We start from the raw sequence: 20,286 nt of genomic DNA on the forward strand, positions 1-20,286 counted from the left end.
TTTTCCTGCATCTATAAGATCCCCTCTCATCCTTCTAAACTCCAGTGAATACAAGCCCAGTCTTTCCAATCTTTCCTCATGCGACAGTCCCGCCATCCCGGGGATTAACCTGGTGAGGCCACATGTAAGTGAGACCAGCACCTCAGAATTCCACTTGGGTACCTTACAACCTAAAGGCATGAATTCCCCAAATTTAGATAGCTAATCGACAAAAACACCCCCCCCCCCCCCCGCCCTCCATCCCACTCACCTCTATCCCACTGTCATCCCGTTCCCCACTGGGATTCGCACCCATTCCACGCATTCCCCATCCCTCCGATCCCTTTCACCTGTATTCCTTCATCTGGCTTCACAATCACCTCTTCAGTCCTTAGCTTTTGTATCTTTACCTTATTTAGTTCGGTTTATTGTCACGCGTACCAATTTAAAACCTCCCTCACCTGTATCTACTTATCACTTGCCAGGCTTAGTCCGTCCCCCTCTCTTCTCTTTCAGCTTTCTCCCCCACCTCAATTTCTAGCCAATGGAATGTTGGCCTTCGTAACAAGAGGAGTTGAGTATAGGAGCAAAGAGGTCCTTCTACAGTTGTACCGGGCCCTGGTGAGACCGCACCTGGAGTACTGTGTGCAGTTTTGGTCTCCAAATTTGAGGAAGGGTATTCTTGCTATGGAGGGCGTGCAGCGTAGGTTCACTAGGTTAATTCCCGGAATGGCGGGACTGTCGTATGTTGAAAGGCTGGAGCAATTAGGCTTGTATACACAGGAATTTAGAAGGATGAGGGGGGATCTTATTGAAACATATAAGATAATTAGGGGATTGGACACATTAGAGGCAGGAAACATGTTCCCAATGTTGGGGGAGTCCAGAACAAGGGGCCACAGTTTAAGAATAAGGGGTAGGCCATTTAGAACGGAGAAGAGGAAGAACTTTTTCAGTCAGAGAGTGGTGAAGGTGTGGAATTCTCTGCCTCAGAAGGCAGTGGAGGCCAGTTCGTAGGATGCTTTCAAGAGAGAGCTGGATAGAGCTCTTAAGGATAGCGGAGTGAGGGGGTATGGGGAGAAGGCAGGAACGGGGTACTGATTGAGAGTGATCAGCCATGATCGCAATGAATGGCGGTGCTGGCTCGAAGGGCTGAATGGCCTACTCCTGCACCTGTCTATTGTCTATTGTCTACCACAATCAGTTTGAAGAAGGGTCCCAACTCGAAACGGCACCTACTCAAGTTCTCCAGAGATGCTGCCTGACCCACTGAGTTTTGTTTAGTTTGGAGATACGGCGCGGAAACAGGACCTTCGGCCCACCGAGTCTAAATTGACCAGCAATCCCCCCATGCTAACACTATCCTACACACACCCAGGACAATTTACACTTATATCAAGCCAATTAACCTACATACCTGTATGTCTTTGGAGTGTGGGAGGAAACCGAAGATCTCGTAGAAAACCCACGCAGGTCATGGGGAGAACGTACAAACTCCGTACAGACAGCACCCATCGTCAGGATCGAACCCGGGTCTCCGGCGCTGTAAGGCAGCAACTCTACCGCTGCGCCACCGTGACGTGCTGAGTTACTCCAGCACCTTGTTGTTTTCTTCAGTTCCAAATTAAGATGCTTTGCCTCCTGTTTTATAATGTTTATAAATGGTGCACGAGTTCACAAGTTATAGGAGTAGAATTAGGCCATTCGGCCCATCGAGTCCACTCCGCCATTCAATCACGGCTGATCTCTGCCTCCTAATCCCATTTTCTTACCTTCTCCCCATAACCCTTGACACCCGTTCTAATCAAAAAATTATCTATCTCTGACTTTAAAATATCTACTGACTTGGCCTCCACAGCCCTCTGTGGCAATGATTTCCACAGATTAACTACCCTCTGACTAAAGAAGTTCCTCCTCAACTCCTTTCTAAAAGAGCGCCCTTTAATTCTGAGGCTATGACCTCTGGTCCCAGACTCTCCCACCTGTGGAAACATCCTCTCCACATCCACTCTATCTGCGCACTGTCATACTTCATTGTACAAGGTCAGATTGTGCAAGGTTTAGGCAGAACAGAAACTCTTCCTGGTGCTATCAAGATCCATTACAATCAGCACAGGTGCTGGAAGGAGAATCTGAAGAATTGTGGAAGTCTGAAAATAAAATTTACCCTGGAGATTTGACCGTAAAGTACAATTGTAACAAAGCTATTAAATGAGATCCAAGTTCTTACTTGAGAGTTTGCAGATTTTATGTAAAGACTAAATGATACGTACAAAATATGTTTCAGTACCAATAAAAAATGACATGGATAATGTCAATCAATGGTGCTCCTGCAAAGAACTGAGGAAAGATGAGTCAAGCCCATTCCTTCTCTCCAGAGATGCTGCCTATCCCGCTGAGTTACTCCAGCATTTTGTGTCTTTCCCTAGATTATAGTTCTCGTGAGGGACTCTTGGATTGTTTCTTTTTTCTGGAGGCTGAGTGAGAGACCGAATAGAAGCAAATAGAATTATGAGAGGCATGGATCGGGTAGACAGTCAGAACCGCTTTCCAAATATGAACCATCCACCGGGTGGCGCCACCGGCATTTTCTGCCTTGCCAACAGCCTGTCTGTCCTTTCTTCTGTTTTTTTTAATTTTACGTATGTGTTAAAAGTATGTTTTAGTGTTCCTTGGTTTGTTTTATGTGGGGGAGGGGGGGGGGGGGGGGGGGGGGGAGGAGTTGGGGGGGAACTTTTTTCCAATCTCTTATCCTCAACGGAGGTGCGATATTTCTCCGTGTCGTATCTCCGTCCCCACTGCGGCCTAACGTCGTGGAGTGGTGCGGCCTTTCCTGGAGACCGGCCCGGCGCTTCATGCCGCAGACGCGGTGCGGACTTTAACATCGCGGAGCTGCGATCCTTTGCTGAGGATCGACTGTGGAGAGCTCCAACCGCGGGGCCTGTGGACTTTAACACCGTGAAGCCCGCGGTCTCTGGTAAGAAGAGGCCGACTCGGGAGATCCGTGCCGCGTAGAGAGTTTCACTCGTCCCAACGTGGGGAGTTTCGATCATCTCGTCGCAAGGGCCTCGGTCAGTCGGCAGCGGCGACCTCAGACGGTTCAACAGCCCCGACCGCGGGTGAACAAGGAGGAAGTTGATTGAACTTTATTACCTTCCATCACAGTGAGGAACGTGGAATCCACTGTGGTGGATGTTTATGTTAAATTGTATTTTATGTGGCTGTGTGTCTTGTTGCTTCTTACTTAGTACGGCTGTATGGTAACTCAAATTTCACTGCACTTTAATTAGTACACGTGACAATAAATTAATCTTGAAATTGTGATCATGAAATCTTTAAAATATCAAAAACTAGAAAGGGCATAGCTTTATTCACAAAATGCTGGAGTAACTCAGCAGGTCAGGCAGCATCTCGGGAGATAAGGAATGGGTGACGTTTCGGGTCGAGACCCTTCTTCAGACTGATGTCGGGGGTGGGACAAAGGAAGGATATAGGTGGAGACAGGAAGATAGAGGGAGATCTGGGAAGGAGGAGGGGAAGGGAGGGACAGAGGAACTATCTGAAGTTGGAGAAGTGGATGAAGTATAGTTGGGGCCCGTTGCAGGTGTGGGTGAATGAGGCCCGGAGCTGTGGGAGAGTCAGAGAGAGGGCCGATGAAGTATAGTTGGGGCCCAGCTTTAAGGTGAGGGAGGCAAAGTTTAAAGGGTGTCACGGTGGCACAGCGGTAGAGCTACTGCCTTACAGCGCCAGAGACCCGGGTTCAATCCAGACTACGGGTGCTGCCTGTACGCAGTTTGTACCTGTGACCTGCGTGAGATCTTTGGTTTCCTCCCACACCTCCAAAGACGTACAGGTTTGTAGGTGAATTACCTTGGTGTAAATGTAAAATTGTCCCTAGTGTGCGTAGGATAGTGTTAATGTGTGCGGGGCTCGCTGGTCGGCGTGGACTCGGAGGGCCGAAGGGCCTGTTTCCACACTGTATCTCTAAACTAAACTAAACTTCAGCAGACAAAGCAGCATTCATGCTCAATCCAAAAACCATGACATTTACAACAACTAGTTCAAAGACAGGTTCAAAAAAGACCCTGCAGGCACCAATGAGATGTCTGTCTAGTCAAGTGCACAGGGTCTCTCGTGATTGAGTTGCACAAATTTTTCATTTCCCCCCCCCCCCAATCTGTTTTGTCAGATCGTTTTTCGACAATTATTCAATAAGTACATTTTGCAATTTACTCAGAATCCAGTTATATTGTTCTTTCCACCCACCTGCCCCAGGGAGAGAATTAACCATTTTAGATTTCAGCCAAGACAATATTTTGACCATTTAAGAACTAGCTCAATCGAATGCTCCACTTTCCAACTCGGGTTTTCATATACAGGGGTCAGGGAGTGGACGAGGTTTCATCATTCACAGTGCTTTCCGAGGGCATTCGCAAGGATGTTTTAAGAGCTCTCTGATTTCTCACGAAGGCTTTTAAGATTTGTGCTCAGGGAGGGAAAAGCACGTTTGCTTTTCATTGTGTACGGTTACTGCCACCCAGTGTTGGATTCGAAAAACACATTCCGCTCCCCGCGCTTCTCAAGGGTCAAGAGTGTTTTATTGTCGTGTGTTCCAGATAAAACAATGACATTCTCACTTGCAGCAGCACAACAGAATATGTAAACATCGCACTCTGTAAACAATATGATAAACGAGAGAGAAAAGTTCAGTGTGTGTCTATACACAAATAAATATATACACTCACACACATTGAAACGCACACACAAAATATCTACACCCACAAATATATACACACATCCATATGTACGCACACACACGCCTCTCTCATATATATATATATATATATATATATATATATATATATATATATATATATATATATCTAGTCTGAACTGCATAGAGAGCATCCTAACACATGGCATCCCTGTGTGGTACCTCAGCTGCACGGAGGCAGAAAGGAAAGCTCTTCAGCGGGTAGTACATAAAGGACCATTGGAACACAGCTACCAGCCTTGGAGGGCATCTACAACACACGATGCCTCAGAAAAGCCACCAGCATCCACAAAGACTCTTCACACCCCTGCAACAGTCTGTTCGAACTCCTTCCATCGGGCAGACGATACAAGGCCTTCTACGCCCGCACCTCCAGACTCAGGAACAGCTTCATCCCCAGGGCCATAGCTGCTATGAACCGGTCCTGCTGAGCTGGATGGTCACATCGCACAGTGATCCGGCACAGATCTACTTGCACTTTATTCTGTCTTAAAACTGTTACAATTTGTTTCGTAGGGTTGTTGTTGTTTAAATTAATTAATTTATTGCATCGTATGGGAGGCACATTCCCAATCTCGTGGTACCCCTGTACAATGACAATAAAGATGTATTGTATTGTCGACTTGGGGCATTGGCTTAGTATTTTTACACTATTATTTATTTTGTGTGTATTATATATATACATGCACACACAGACACACACACAAAGTAAATAATAATAGTGCAAAAATACAATATCAATGCCCCCAAGTCTATGCAGTTCAGAGTTTATTTGGAGGTTGTGGGTGGTGTTTAATAGCCTGATGGATGTAGGGAAGAAGCTGTCCTGAACCGTGATGTTAGAGTTTCCAGGCTCCTGTACCTTCTTCCCGATGGCAGGGGTGAAATGAGTGTGTGGCCAGGGTGGTGTGGGTCTCTGATGATGCTGGCTGCCTTCTTGAGGCAGCGACTCCGGTAAATCCCTTCGATGGTGGGGAGGTCAGAGCTGGTGATGGACCGGGCAGTGTTCACCATCTTTGGCAGTTTTTTTTCTCATATTTGTATTCATATTCTTGCATGTGTAGAAAGGAACTGTGAGGAAGATGCTATGAGGTTGCAGGGTGACTTGGACAGGTTGTGTGAGTGGGCGGATACATGGCAGATGCAGTTTAATGTAGATAAGTGTGAGGTTATTCACTTTGGAAGCAAGAATAGAAAGTCAGATTATTATCTGAATGGTGTCAAGTTAGGAGGAGGGGGAGTTCAACGAGATCTGGGTGTCCTAGTGCATCAGTCAATGAAAGGAAGCATGCAGGTACAGCAGGCAGTGAAGAAAGCCAATGGAATGTTGGCCTTCGTAACAAGAGGAGTTGAGTATAGGAGCAAAGAGGTCCTTCTACAGTTGTACCGGGCCCTGGTGAGACCGCACCTGGAGTACTGTGTGCAGTTTTGGTCTCCAAATTTGAGGAAGGATATTCTTGCTATGGAGGGCGTGCAGCGTAGGTTCACTAGGTTAATTCCCGGAATGGCGGGACTGTCGTATGTTGAAAGGCTGGAGCGATTGGGCTTGTATACACTGGAATTTAGAAGGATGAGGGGGGATCTTATTGAAACATATAAGATAATTAGGGGATTGGACACATTAGAGGCAGATAACATGTTCCCAATGTTGGGGGAGTCCAGAACAAGGGGCCACAGTTTAAGAATAAGGGGTAGGCCATTTAGAACGGAGATGAGGAAGAACTTTTTCAGTCAGAGGGTGGTGAAGGTGTGGAATTCTCTGCCTCAGAAGGCAGTGGAGGCCAGTTCGTTGGATGCTTTCAAGAGAGAGCTGGATAGAGCTCTTAAGGATAGCGGAGTGAGGGGGTATGGGGAGAAGGCAGGAACGGGGTACTGATTGAGAGTGATCAGCCATGATCGCATTGAATGGCGGTGCTGGCTCGAAGGGCTGAATGGCCTACTCCTGCACCTATTGTCTATTGTCTATTGTCATAACAGTAAAAAGCAACAGGACACACAAAATACATTTTAACATGAACATCCACCACAGTGGCTCCTCCACATTCCTCACTGTGATAGAAGGTAAAAAAACAGTTCAATCTCTCCCTTCTTTGTCCTCCAGCGGTCGGGGGCTCTAACCTTCCGTTGATGGGACGATCTTGACTCCCGTAGCCGGCGGCGAGCCTTCCTCGTCGGGGCGATCAAGCTCCTTCATCGGGGGGGGGGGGAGAGATATCAGCTCCCCCGCGCCGGCGATCAACCCCGGGTCGGGACCAGTCGAACCTCTTGCAGCTTTTGGAGCTCCCGACCGGTCTCAACCCGACTGCGAGCTCCTGATGTTAAAGTCCGCAGGTTGCATTGGAGCGTCGATCCCAGGCGAGGGATCGCAGGCTCAGATGATAAGTCCATGCCCCCGCGGGGGACTCAAGGTCAGTCCCAGGCAAGACCTCCAGCTCCGTGATGTTAGGCCGCAGAGCGACCAGCGATACGATCCGGGAAACAATCGCATCTCCGGCAAGGTAAGAGATTGAAAAAAAGTTTCCCCCGACCCCCTCCCCCCCACCCCCCACATAAAACAAACCAGAGAACATTAACACAAACTTTTAAAACTTAATAACAATAACAAAAATAACAAAAAGAGTTTGAAAAGGACAGACAGACTGCAGGCGAGGCAGCCATCGTGCGGCGTCCCCAGGTGGCGAGAGATTAATAGTTATATGAACATTTTATAATATATAGAAACATAGAAAATAGGTGGAGTAGGCCATTCGGCCCTTCGAGCCAGCACCGCCATTCAATATGATCATGGCTGATCATCCAACTCAGTATCCTGTACCTGCCTTCTCTCCATACCCCCTGATCCCTTTAGCCACAAGGGTCACATCTAACTCCCTCTTAAATATAACAAATGAACTGGCCTCAACTGGCCTATATATATAATAATTAATATATAATTTTTATGTAGGGGTTCCCCGAGACATGAAACTTATTTCAAGGGTTCCGCAAGGGTAAATAGGTTGAGAAACGCTGGTAAAGGTAAAGATAATTTTGCAACATCATTCACTGGGGAGGGAAGGGGGGAATCCCAGGCTTCGCTTGATGGACGGGAGGGGCGGCCAGTCAGCGCGCGGGCTTGTCGGGGCGGGCGACCAATGGCGACGCGGCCTGGGGGCGGGATATCTGGCGTGACGTCACACAGGGAGGGGGGGGGTGCCCGGCGCACCTGGGGGCGGGACGTCGGGCGTGACGTCACACACTGGGGAGGGGGTTCCCGGGCCCGGGCAACTCGTGTCCCTGGGACTGGTCTGCACCTCTGCTGGTGAGGCCCGGCCCGGGGACGTGACGTCACACAGGGGGGAGGGAGTTCCCGGGCCCGGGCAGCTCGTCAGTCCCTGGGACTGGTCTGCACCTCTGCTGGTGAGGTCCGGCCCGGGGACGTGACGTCACACAGGGGGAGGGAGTTCCCGGGCCCGGGCAGCTCGTCAGTCCCTGGGACTGGTCTGCACCTCTGCTGGTGAGGCCCGGCCCGGGGACGTGACGTCACACAGGGGGGGGAGGGGGTTCCCCGGGTCCAGGCAGCGCGTGTCCCGGGGACTGGTCTGCACCTCTGCTGGTGAGGCCCTGCAGGCGCGCGTGCATCTGCTACGCTCTTGCAGAGCACCGTCGTCTGTGTGGGTGGGGGGAAGAGGGGAAGTGCGCATGCATCGGCCTCTTGCAGTAATGCAGGCTGAAAGTTACGAGAATGCAGCTTTAAGGTTACAATCCTTCCGCGGCGCGGGTCTTGTGATGGGGGGGGGGGGGAGGGAAGGAATGCATCGGCTTCTTAATGCAGCTTAAAGGTTGCAATCTTGCCGGGGGGGGAATGCATCGGCCTCTTGCGTTAATGCAGCCTGAAGCTTGCAATCCCTCCGCGCCGTCTTTGTGTGGGGGGGGGGAGGGAGGGAATGCATCGGCCTCTTACATTAATGCAGCCTGAAGCTTGCAATCCCTCTGCGGCGCGGGTCTGAGGGAGGGAATGCATTGGCCTCTTACAATAATGCAGCTCGAAGTTTGCAACAATGCAGCCTGAAAAGTTGCAATCCCTCTGCGAGTCGCGGGGACCGGACCTCGCTGGTGGAACACCCGGCCTGCAAGCGCTTGCATCTGCTAACACTGCACAACCGCTTCCCTCTTACAGACAGTCCACCGTCGCGTTTAGGGGGAGGAGGTGGGGGGCAGGGAATCCATCGGCCTCTTGCAATAATACAGCTTGAATGTTGCAATCCCGCTGCCTACTTGCAATCCTCGCTTGCGTGCCCACATGCAACCTCATCAACCGAACTGTACTGCCAGGCTGTGCTTCATCCTTCTGCAAAATTGCTGCTAACGGAAATTTGTGGTGATAGTGTTGTCATTGAGGCCTGGTGCATCCTTCGATTTAATTGCACAATAGTTGAATGTACAGCTGCTGTAAATAGTCTGGATGTCTCTTGTTGCTCAGTTGCACGTGGGGGGTGGACTGGGGAGTCTCAGTTATCCCACAGCATCACATTGCACTAAAACCAATGAACATAGTTTTGAGGTGGGAGGGGCAACATTTAAGAAACGTTTAGACAGGTACATGGACAGGACAGGACAGGACAGGTTAGGACAGGTTTAGAGGGATATGGGCCAAAGGCGTGCAGGTGGGGCCGCTAGTGCAGGTGGGAGGACCAGTGCAGGTGGGAGGACCAGTGCAGGTGGGAGGACCAGTGCAGGTGGGAGGGACTACCAGTGCAGGTGGGACTACCAGTGCAGGTGGGACTACCAGTGCAGGTGGGACTACCAGTGCAGGTGGGACTACCAGTGCAGGTGGGACTACCAGTGCAGGTGGGACTACCAGTGCAGGTGGGACTACCAGTGCAGGTGGGACTACCAGTGCAGGTGGGACTACCAGTGCAGGTGGGACTACCAGTGCAGGTGGGACTACCAGTGCAGGTGGGACTACCAGTGCAGGTGGGACTACCAGTGCAGGTGGGACTACCAGTGCAGGTGGGTAGTTGGGCTGTTTAGAAGCAGAAAATGGATGCAGGAATAGGCCATTCGGCCCTTCGAACATGGCGGATCATCCAAAATCAGTACCCCGTTCCTGTTTTCTCCCCATATCCCTTGATTCCGTTAGCCCTAAGAGCTCTATCTAGCACTCTCTTGAATGCATCCAGTGAATTGGCCTCCACTGCCTTCTGTGGCAGAGAATTCCACAGATTCACAACTCTGCTGAGTGATTTTTTCCCCACATCTTAATCCTAAATGGCCTACCCCTTATTCTAAAAACTGTGACCCCCCCCCCCCAAGTTCTGGACTCCCCCCAACATTGGGAACATTTTTCCTGCATCCACATGATATGACTCTTATGAGATGCATGAGTCAGGTTTTTTTCACATGGAGGGTGGTGAGTGCCTGGCACGTGCTGCCAGGGGTGGTGGTGGAGGCAGGCACGATAGTGGCCTTTACGATGCCTTCAGATCAGCACATGGGCAGGCAGGAAATGGAGGGGTATGCATTGTGTGCAGGTAGATGAGATTACATTAGTTCTCAGCGGGCAGCACGGTGGCGCAGCGGTAGAGTTGCTGCCTTACTGAGCCAGAGACCTGCGTTCGATCCTGACTGCGGGCGCTGTCTGCAGGGAATTTGTACGTTCTCCCCGTGACCTGCGTGGGTTTTCCCCGGATGCTCCGGTTCCCTCCCACACTCAAAAGACGTGCAGGTTTGTAGGTTAATTGGCTTGGGTGAGAATTGTAAATTATCCAGGGTGTGTTTTGGATAGTGCTAGTGTATTGAAAGTGTAAGAAAATAACTGCAGATGATGGTACAAATCGAAGGTAATGGGTGACGTTTCGGGTCGAGACCCTTCTTCAAACTGAAGAAGGGTCTCGACCCGAAACGTCACCCATTCCTTCTCTCTTGAGATGCTGCCTGACCTGCTGAATTACTCCAGCATTTTGTGAAATAAATACCTTCTGTTAGTGTATTGAGATTGCTGATCAGTATGGACCGAAAAGGCTTGTTTCCATTATCTCCAACCTAAACTAGTTTGGCATCATATTCAGAACGGTCATGAGCCTGAGAGTTTGCTGTTTTGTTCTTTGACCGAAGATAGACACAAAATGCTGGAGTAACTCAGCGGGACAGGCAGCATCTTTAGTTTTTTTTAGTTTAGAGAAACAGCGCGGAAACAGGCCCTTCGGCCCACCGGGTCCGCGCCGACCAGCGATGCCCGCACATCACTAGGGATGTTTTTTACATTTACCAAGCCAAATTAACCTACAAACCCTGTACGTCTTTGGAGTGTGGGAGGAAACCGAAGATCTCGGAGAAAACCCACACAGGTCACGGGGAGAACGTACAAACTCCGTACAGACAGCACCTGTAGTCGGGATGGAACCCGGGTCTCTGGCACTGTAAGGCAGCAACTCTATCGCTGCGCCACCGTCAGAGAAGGAATGAGTGAACATTCGGGTCGAGACAATAGGTGCAGGAGGAGGCCATTCGCCCCTTCGAGCCAGCACCACCATTCAATGTGATCATGGCTGATCATTCTCAATCAGTACCCCGTTCCTGCTTTCTCCCCATAACCCCTGACTCCGCTATCCTTAAGAGCTCTATCTAGCTCTTCTGGGACCTGCAGGATTACTGCAGTGCTTTCCTCAAGATTCCAGTGTCAGCAGTTCCTTGTGTAGCTGAGTAATAATAATAATATTTTTTGTTTTTCTGCTCTTCTCCTGCGGGCAGGTGAAGGAGCTTCCCGAGCCTTGGCCGTGGCCATGGCGACCGGCCTGGGTGCGGATATTGTTCGGGAGTTGCTGGAATGCCACATCTGCATGGAGACCTACGACCGGTCAGCGATCAGGCCCAAGCTGCTGCAGTGCGGGCATACCATGTGTAGGCAGTGCCTGGAGAAGCTGGTGGTGGCGGCGGCGGACAGCGCCCACGACGGCGTGCACTGCCCCTTCTGCAGCCGGCTGACGCCGATGAGCAGCCCGTCCCAGCTGGCGGACAACCTGACCGTGCTGATGATGATCGACTGTGAGGGGGCGGCTAAGTGCGGGGCCAGCCAGGGCCACCCGGTGGTGGTGGGTGGGGCCGAGCGGCGGCGCGGAGAGATGGCGGCCAGGCTGGCCGGGCTGCGGGAGGTGCAGGCCGACCTGCGGAGGCGCAAGGAGGCCGTGGACGCCCTGGCCAAGATGGCGCAGGCCGGCTACCACGCGGTGAGGCAGGACTACGCCCGCGCCGAGCGGCGGCTGCAGGAGGAGCTAGCCGCGGCGCGGCAGGCCTTCACCTCGGGCGTGGCGGAGGTGGAGCGGTCGAACAGCCAGGTGCTGGAGGAGCAGTCCTACCAGATCGACATCGCCGAGGTGCAGGTCGTCTCTCGCTGTGACTACCTCAGCGCCAAAATCAAACAGGCCGACACCGCCCTCCTTGAAGAAGACACGGACGAGGCAGAGCCTGACATGGCCGCCGGCCTGTCTAGACAGCTGACCTTGCAGCAGCTCCAGCTGGTCACACAGGACCACCTGGAACCCATTGAAGTTGGCCGCCTGGAATCCAAGCTGCACACCGTCTCCATTGACGAAACGCCGGCCGAGCTGCCCCAACTTGACGCGGGCTCCACCGAGGACGAGGCCAGCTTCTGCACGCCGCCCTCTCCCACCAAACGCAGGCTGCACGACGTCGTCTCGGCCCCCGGGCCCCATCCCCCCAGCTGCCAGCTCTTGAGGAGGATGGGCGCGCTGGGCAACCTGCCAGGCATGTTCCACCTGCCGGCCGGCCTGTGCGTCTCGGCTCAGGGCGAGGTGCTGGTGGCGGACAGCGGCAACTTCAGGCTGCAGGCCTTCGACGGGAAAGGCTTGGCCTTCGCCAGGGAGATCCGCAGGAGCCCGAGCGGCATGGACAACTTCGCCCTCGTCTTCCTCGGGACCGCTCTGCCCAACCTGGTGCCCCTCTCGGTGGCGGTGAACGGCGGCGGGCTGATCGGCGTCACCGACCACAGCGACAACTCGGTGAAGGTTTACACGGCGGCAGGCCAGTGCGTGGCCTGCCACTGCAGCCAGCTGGCCAAGCCCTGGGGCATCGCGGCCATGCCATCGGGGCAGTTCGTGGTGAGCGACGTGGAGGGCGGCAAGCTGTGGTGCCTGACGGTGGACCGGCACGCCGGTGTGGTGGACTACACCCGCCTCTGCAGTGCCGTGCGGCCCAAGTTCGTGGCCTGCGACGCCGAGGGCAACGTCTACTTCACCCAGGGCCTGGGCCTGACCCTGGAGAGCGGCCGGGACCAGCACCACCTGGAGGGTGGCTTCTCCATCGGCTCGGTCAGCGCCGAGGGGCAGCTCCGCCGCCAGATCGGACACTTCTTCGCCGAGGGCGAGGACTTCCGCAGCATCGCGGGCATGTGCGTGGACGGGGCCGGCAACCTCCTGGTCGCCGACAGCGGCCGCAAGGAGGTCCTGCTCTTCCCCAAGGAGGGCGGCTTCGTCAGCCTGGTGCGAGAAGGCCTGGTGTGCCCGGTCGGTGTCGCCGTGTCGCCCAAGGGGCAGCTCCTGGTGTTGGACTGCTGGGACCACTGCATCAAAATCTACAGCTACCACCACCACAGGCGGCAGGCACACGGTGAATTGACCCCATGAGTGGAAAATCCCGACAAACCGTGTGTGTGTGTGTGTGTATCTGTGTGTGTGTGTGTATCTGTGTATCTGCGTGTGTGTGGATCTGTGTGTATCTTGTGTGTGTGTGTATCTATCTGCGTGTGTGTGGATCTGCGTGTGTGTGTATCTGTGTGTGTGTGTGTATCTGTGTGTTATGTATCTGCGTGTGTGTGTATCTGTGTGTATCTGTGTGTGTGTATGTGTGTGTGTATCTGTGTGTGTGTATCTGTATGTGTGTGTCTGTGTGTGTATCTGTGTGTATCTGTGTGTGTGTATCTGTGTATCTGTGTGTGTGTATCTGTGTGTGTGTGTATCTGTGTGTCTGTGTGTGTGGATCTGTGTGTGTGTGTGTGTATCTGTGTGTGTGTGCGCAAGGAAGGATGGAACTGCAGATGCTGCTTGAAACCATAGACAAAAGATGCGTACCTCAGCGGGTCAGGCAGTATCTCTGGGGTAGGAAAATAACTGCAGATGCTAGTTAAAATTGAAGGTAGACACAAAATACTGGAGTAACTCAGCGGGTCAGGCAGCATCTCGGGAGAGAAGGAATGGGTGACGTTTTCATCAGTCTGAAGAAGGATCTCAACCCGAAACGTCACCCATTCCTTCTCTCCTGCAGATGCTGCCTGACCTGCTGACTTACTCCAGCATTTTGTGTCTGGGGAAAAGGAATAGGTGCCGTTTCGGGTCGGAGCCCTTTCTCGGGGCAGGAATCCTCAGACAGCGTATCTTTTATTCTTTTGTTCGATGTACCTTTTCATATCTCTTGTTTCCCTCTCCCCTTTGACTCTCCGTCTGAAGAAGGATCTCGAGCCGAAACGTCGCCTATTCCTATTCTCCAGAGATGCTGCATACACTTAATAAGATCCAGATAACTACAGCTTTTTATGTCATGTCTTCAGCCCACAAACACTTCCAGACAACAAGCTTATTCCCACCAGTAGAACAATCAAACATTTTAAATCTCTGTGAAGCGTTGCAGATTTCACTGTGGACAGAGTAACTAATTAAACTCAGACCATGAAGTGAACTGTGTAGGAAAGAACTGCAGATGATGGTTTAAATCGAAGGTGGACACAAAATGCTGGGGTAACTCAGCGGGACAGGCGGCATCTCTGGAGAGAAGGAATGGGTGACAATAGGTGCAGGAGTAGGCCATTCGGCCCTTCAAGCTAGCACAGCCATTCACCGTGATCATGGCTGATCATCCACAATCAGTACCCCGTTCCTGCCTTCTCCCCATATCCCTTGACTCCACTATCATTAAGAGCTCTATCTAACTCTCTTAAAAGCATCCAGAGAATTGGCCTCCACTGCCTTCTGAGGCAGAGAATTCCATAGCTTCACAACTCTGAGTGAAAATGTTTTTCCTCATCTCCGTTCTAAATGGCCTACCCCTTAAACTGTGGCCTCTGGTTCGGGATTCCCTCAACATCGGGAACATGTTTCCTGCCTCTAGCGTGTCCAATCCCTTAATAATCATATATGTTTCAATAAGATCCCATCCCATCCTAAATTCCAGTGTATACAAGCCCATTTGCTCCAGTCTTTCAACATACGACAGTCCCGCCATTCCGGGAATTAACCTCGTGAACCTACGCTGCACGCCCTCAATAGCAAGAATGTCCTTCCTCAAGTTTGGAGACCAAAACTGCACACAGTACTCCAGGTGCGGTCTCACTAGGGCCCTGTACAACTGCAGAAGGACCTCTTTTCTCCTATACTCAACTCCTCTTGTTATGAAGGCCAACATTCCATTGGCTTTCTTCAGTCTGCAGAAGAGTCTCGACCCGAAATGTCACCCATTCCTTCTCTCCAGAGTTGCTGCCTGTCCCGCTGAGTTACTCCATGAAATGAACTCTTGTGCATGCTGGAACGTCTAGTTAAATCGACCTCTCTGAATTGTGTATAACAGGACCCTTGATTTGCAGTTCATACCAACTGTTCCGTTTACCTCGCCTTGCAGTGAGTGCCACTTTAATAAAGGATTTCGAGGGAGAAAAAAACCTTGGAATTTTATGCCACGTTCTGGAACAATGTAGATAGTTTCAAAAAATTGTCGCAAAATAGTTTTCAGTTTCATCCCTGTCTGAAGCACAGAAATGGTAATTGTGTTCGACCGAGGCATGTTTGGAGGCTGTTGCTTTGATTTAACTTCATGTAAGGTTTTGTAATTTGTTTTTGAAATGATCAGGAAAAGTGGAGTGTCTTACAAATAAAACATTTACTTTCACAAGCCGTGCTTTGCGTACCTGCTCTAACATAACGCTGGTGAACAAAAAAAAATGCTGGTGGCGCAACGGTAGAGTCTCTGCCTCACAGCGCCAGAGACCCCGGTTCCATCCTGACTGCGGGTGCTGTTTGTACGGAGTTTGCAAGTTCTCCCCGAGACCTGCGTGGGTTTCGTGCTCCGGTTTCCTCCCACATTCCAAAGACACACCGGTTTGTAGGTTCATTGGCTTTGGTACATTGTGCAGTGTCGTATAGTGCTAGCGTGCGTGGTGATCGCTGGACGGTGCCGACTCGATGGGCCTGTCTCCATGCCTCCTCTCTAGAGAAGTACTTTGCAGTCGTTGCCAGTGAACTGCTTCATTCAACGTACAGTTTCAAGATCATGGGTGCTCTTGAAATACATTTTGTTGGCCTGATCTACGAAAGGGAACCTTCTGCTTTTGCTAATGCATTAGATAATAGGTGCAGGAGTAGGCCATTCGGCCCTTTGAGCCAGCACCACCATTCAATGATCATTCTCAATCAGTACCCCGTTCCTGCCTTCTCCCCATACCCCCTGACTCCGCTATCCTTAAGAGCTCTATCTCGCTCTCTCTTGAATGCATTCAGAGAATTGGTCTCCACTGCCTTCTGAGGCAGAAAATTCCACAGATTCACAACTCTCTGACTGAAAAAGTTTTTCCTCGTCTCCGTTCTAAATGGCCTACCCCTTATTCTTAAACTGTGGCCCCTGGTTCTGGACTCCCCCAACATTGGGAACGTGCTTCCTGCCTTTAACGTGTCCAACCCCTTAGTAACTGCAACTTCTCTAGAAACTGAAGCCCAATAACTGCTGCAGTTTTCCTACGAGCCAGTGGCTGATGCTGCACTTAAAGCCTGACTTGACAGAAACCTTCCACAAGTAAACAATTCCTGACTCTTGACATTATTAATTGGGGTCATAATCCTTAGGTGTCTATCTGTGTACAAGTTGTACTATGTAGTTACGTACTTTGCAAGTACCCTTTATGTGGTGACTATTTGCATACCGCAAAGAATTTCACTGCGACTTGTCGCGTGTGACAATAAAGTTCTCCCCGTGAAAGGCGTGGGTTTTCTCCGAGATCTTCAGTTTCCTCCCACACTCCAACGACGTGCAGGTTTGTAGGTTAATTTCCTTGGTATCAGTGTAAATTGTCCCTAGTGTGAGTCGGATAGTTGAACCATGATTGAATATTGATATTTATTTTTGCTATCCACTTTGCTGCTGTAACCCTGCAAATTTCCCCGTTGTGGGACGAATAAAGTACTTATTATTATTATTATTATTATTATTATTATTATTATTATTATTATTAATAGACTTGATGGGCCGAATGTTCTAATTCTGCTCCCAGGCCTTATGAAGTGGTGCAGAGGTGTCCAGTGGTTGGTGCGGACTCGGTGGGCCGAAGGGCCTGTTTCCGCCCTCTATCTCTAAACTAAGCTAAACATTCATTCATTCACAAGTTTTGGGATAGAAGGCTGCTTGACTTAAACCTTGCACAAAAACAACATTCCAACAAATGGCCTGGATTTTGCAGTGAACATGTCCCTCAAGAAAAAGATGAGATCAAAACAGAGAAATGTTGGAAGTTCATAAGTAATGCGGCCCATCAAGTCTACTCCACCATTCAATCATGGCTGACCTATCTCTCCCTCCCAACCCCATTCTCCTGCCTTCTCCCCATAACCCAAAAAAAACGTACTAATCAAGAATCTATCTCTGACTTAAATATATAAATTGACTTGGCCTCCACAGCCTTCTGTGGCAATGAATTTTCAATGATGTATCCATGTTTGATGCATGCATGAAATATACAATGTTGGAACTTCATATTAGCTCTCAAAGACTTATCTCTGCTGTAGACATCCTCATTTCTAACATCATCTGTTGCCAAGGCATATGTTCAAAAGGATCCCTGGTATTCAGTGACAAGTGACATGAGGCAAACTAAGGAACATTAAGCAATCTTGCTGATAATGGTTTACAAGAGGTTTAAATAGAGGTCCACCACCGATTTCCCGGCACTCTCGGTTCCAGAGCATTGCCGTGTTATCTGGTTTTGGTGGCTTTGGAAAATACCAGCCGGCAAAGTCGGTCATGGGAACGGATCTGCCGGGCTCCGGCTGGGCCGGAGTTCCACGGCCCTGGCCGCTGGGGGTCAAATTCGACCTGGCGATCGGCGCGGAAGTCCCGATGAGGTTGAGATTGGCCTCCTCGTCCAGCTGAGGATCCACATTTTTGGGGGGGACTTCCAGGGGGGCGGGGGGGGGGGGAGGATTTCAAACGCCCTCTCGTCATTTTGTCCGGATTAAAGTGAGCGCCGTACCATCAGTTGCCGGAAGTTCAATGGAGCCTCATTTTAAGGGAAACCAGGAACATACACAAAACAGTGGAGGAGGAAATATAAAACTTTTTTTCATTTTGCATTCCACTAATTTTGTAAAAATGTTACCCGTGAGAAATAAGCGTACAGAATTACACGATATTTTAGGCTTAACGTGGCGCTGAGCAATAATAGCTCAATGTGCCTCAAAAACTCACTTAGACCTAAAGCAATCATGAACACTCTATTCAGAACAGTCAAGATGTTTAGGAAAATAACTCCAGATGCCGGTACAAATCGAAGGTATTCACAAAATGCTGGAGTAACTCAGCGGGTCAGGCAGCATCTCTGGAGAGAAGGAATGGGTGACGTTTCGGGTCGAGACCCTTCTTCAGACTGATGTCAGGGGGGGGGGGGCGGGAAAAATAAAGGATGTAGGTGGAGACAGGAAGACAGTGGGAGAACTGGGAAGGGCGGCACGGTAGCGCAGCGGTAGAGTTGCTGCTTTACAGCGAATGCAGCGCCGGAGACTCAGGTTCGATCCTGACTACGGGTGCTGCACTGTAAGGAGTTTGTACGTTCTCCCCGTGACCTGCGTGGGTTTTCTCCGAGATCTTCGGTTTCCTCCCACACTCCAAAGACGTACAGGTATGTAGGTTAATTGGCTGGGTAAATGTAAAAATTGTCCCTAGTGGGTGTAGGATAGTGTTAATGTACGGGGATCGCTGGGCGGCACGGACTTGGAGGGCCGAAAAGGCCTGTTTCCGGCTGTAGATATATGATATGATATGATATGAACTGGGAAGGGGGAGGGGAAGGGAGAGACAAATTAACCAACCTGTTCTCCCAGTGGCTCAGCATTTCAACTCCCCCTCCCACTCCCAGTCTGACCTTTCTGTCATGGGCCTCCTCCAGTGCCATAGTGAGGCCTTCCGCAAATTGGAGGAACAGCACCTCATATTTCGCCTGGGCAGTTCACAGCCCAGCGGTATGAACATTGACTCCTCTGTCCCTCTCTTCCCCTCCCCCTTCCCAGTTATCCCACTGTCTTCCTGTCTCCACCTATATCCTCTCTTTGTCCCGCTCCGCCCCCCCCCCCCCCCCGACATCAGTCTGAAGAAGGGTCTCGAAAAGGACTGATCAAAGCAGACGATGATAAGAAAATGTAGAATGTGTAGAAATAATGTAGAATGTGTCTGAAGAAGGGTCTCGACCCGAAACGTCACCCATTCCTTTTCTCCAGAGATGCTGCCTGTCCCGCTGAGTTACTCCAGCATTTTGTGATACAGACAAGATGTTGTTCATTGTCGTACAATTGCTGTCTCTTGATCCCTTTGGCAAAAGGGATCAAACAGTTTGATGTGCAAAGTGCTGACTTTGTGATTTCCCCGTTCATGCACAAAGAGTTACTGAAATTGCTGTCAGTTTTGTGTGGGGTGTGTTATGGTGATGCTGCAACTCAGCTTTAGAACGATGAGAGGGGGGTGGGAATCTCATTGAAAGCTACTGAAAAATGAAAGGCCTGGATAGATTGGATGAGAAGAATGTTTCCTGCAGTGCGAGAATCCAGGACCAGAGGGCACGGACTCAGAATAAAAGGACGCATCCTCAGAATGGAGATGAGGAGGAATTTCTTGAGCCAAAGGGTGGCGAACTTATGGAATTCATTGCCACAGATGGCTGTGAAGTCCATGAATGAATATTTGTAAGGCGGAGATTGGAAGATTTCTTGATTAGTACGGGTGTCGGGGGGGGGGGGGGTTATGGGGTGAAGGCAGGGGAATGGGGTTGAGATGGAAAGACAGATCAGCCATGATTGAATGGCGGAATCGACTTGATGGGCCGAATGTTCGAATTCTGCTCCAAGGACTTATGAAGTGGTGTAAGGGTGTCCAATGTTTGGTGTGGACTCGGTGGGCCGAAGGGCCTGCTACCACGCTGTATCTTTAAACCAAACGAGACTAAAGTGGTGGGGAAAGTGGAAGAAGGATCCTGACCAGAAACGTCCTTTTTCTCCGCAGATGGTGCCTGACCCGCTGAGTTACTCCAGCACTTTGTGTCCATAGTTGTCGAGGGACTAGCTCCATAAAGTGGATGGTAAAGAGACCGGAGGAGAGCCGACGGGAATTTCAAATCTCTGGGCTGCTTGCAGCCTGCAACGGATATGGTGGACTAATCTGTACAAAGCTCCTATCTGGAACTGTGGCTGTTTTGGAGGTCTGATGAGGTAGGCAATATCGAATATGCTATTGTGTGTAGTAAAGGAACTGCAGACGCTGGTTTGAACCGAAGACAGGCACAAAATGCTGGAGTA

General features: G+C 50.5%; 2 protein-coding genes across 3 annotated transcripts in view; one reads left to right on the forward strand and one right to left on the reverse strand.

The window, feature by feature from the left end:
• LOC144608288 (astrotactin-2-like) overlaps positions 1-20,286 on the reverse strand; it is a 908,904-nt gene that overhangs the window by 202,575 nt on the left and 686,043 nt on the right. The window lies entirely within an intron of this gene.
• trim32 (tripartite motif containing 32) lies at positions 8,412-16,801 on the forward strand. Of its 2 annotated transcripts, XR_013549209.1 has the most exons (3): positions 8,412-8,487; positions 11,483-14,481; positions 15,234-16,801. XR_013549209.1 is itself a non-coding variant. In XM_078426398.1 (2 exons), exon 2 carries the CDS (start codon positions 11,515-11,517, stop codon positions 13,372-13,374), a length of 1,860 nt encoding a protein of 619 aa, XP_078282524.1. In that variant the 5' UTR covers positions 8,412-8,487; positions 11,483-11,514; the 3' UTR covers positions 13,375-16,801. The 2 variants fall into 2 exon arrangements, 1 of the variants encoding a protein (XP_078282524.1); XM_078426398.1 differs by having other exon boundaries at positions 11,483-16,801.

The sequence above is a fragment of the Rhinoraja longicauda genome, chromosome 31 (assembly GCF_053455715.1).
Source record: "Rhinoraja longicauda isolate Sanriku21f chromosome 31, sRhiLon1.1, whole genome shotgun sequence".
In the NCBI taxonomy this organism is placed as follows: Eukaryota; Metazoa; Chordata; class Chondrichthyes; order Rajiformes; family Arhynchobatidae; genus Rhinoraja; species Rhinoraja longicauda.

Bases quoted from the DNA above. Each gene is read 5' to 3' on its own strand.
- trim32 (XM_078426398.1), top strand. From the start codon at position 11,515: ATGGCGACCGGCCTGGGTGCGGATATTGTTCGGGAGTTGCTGGAATGC.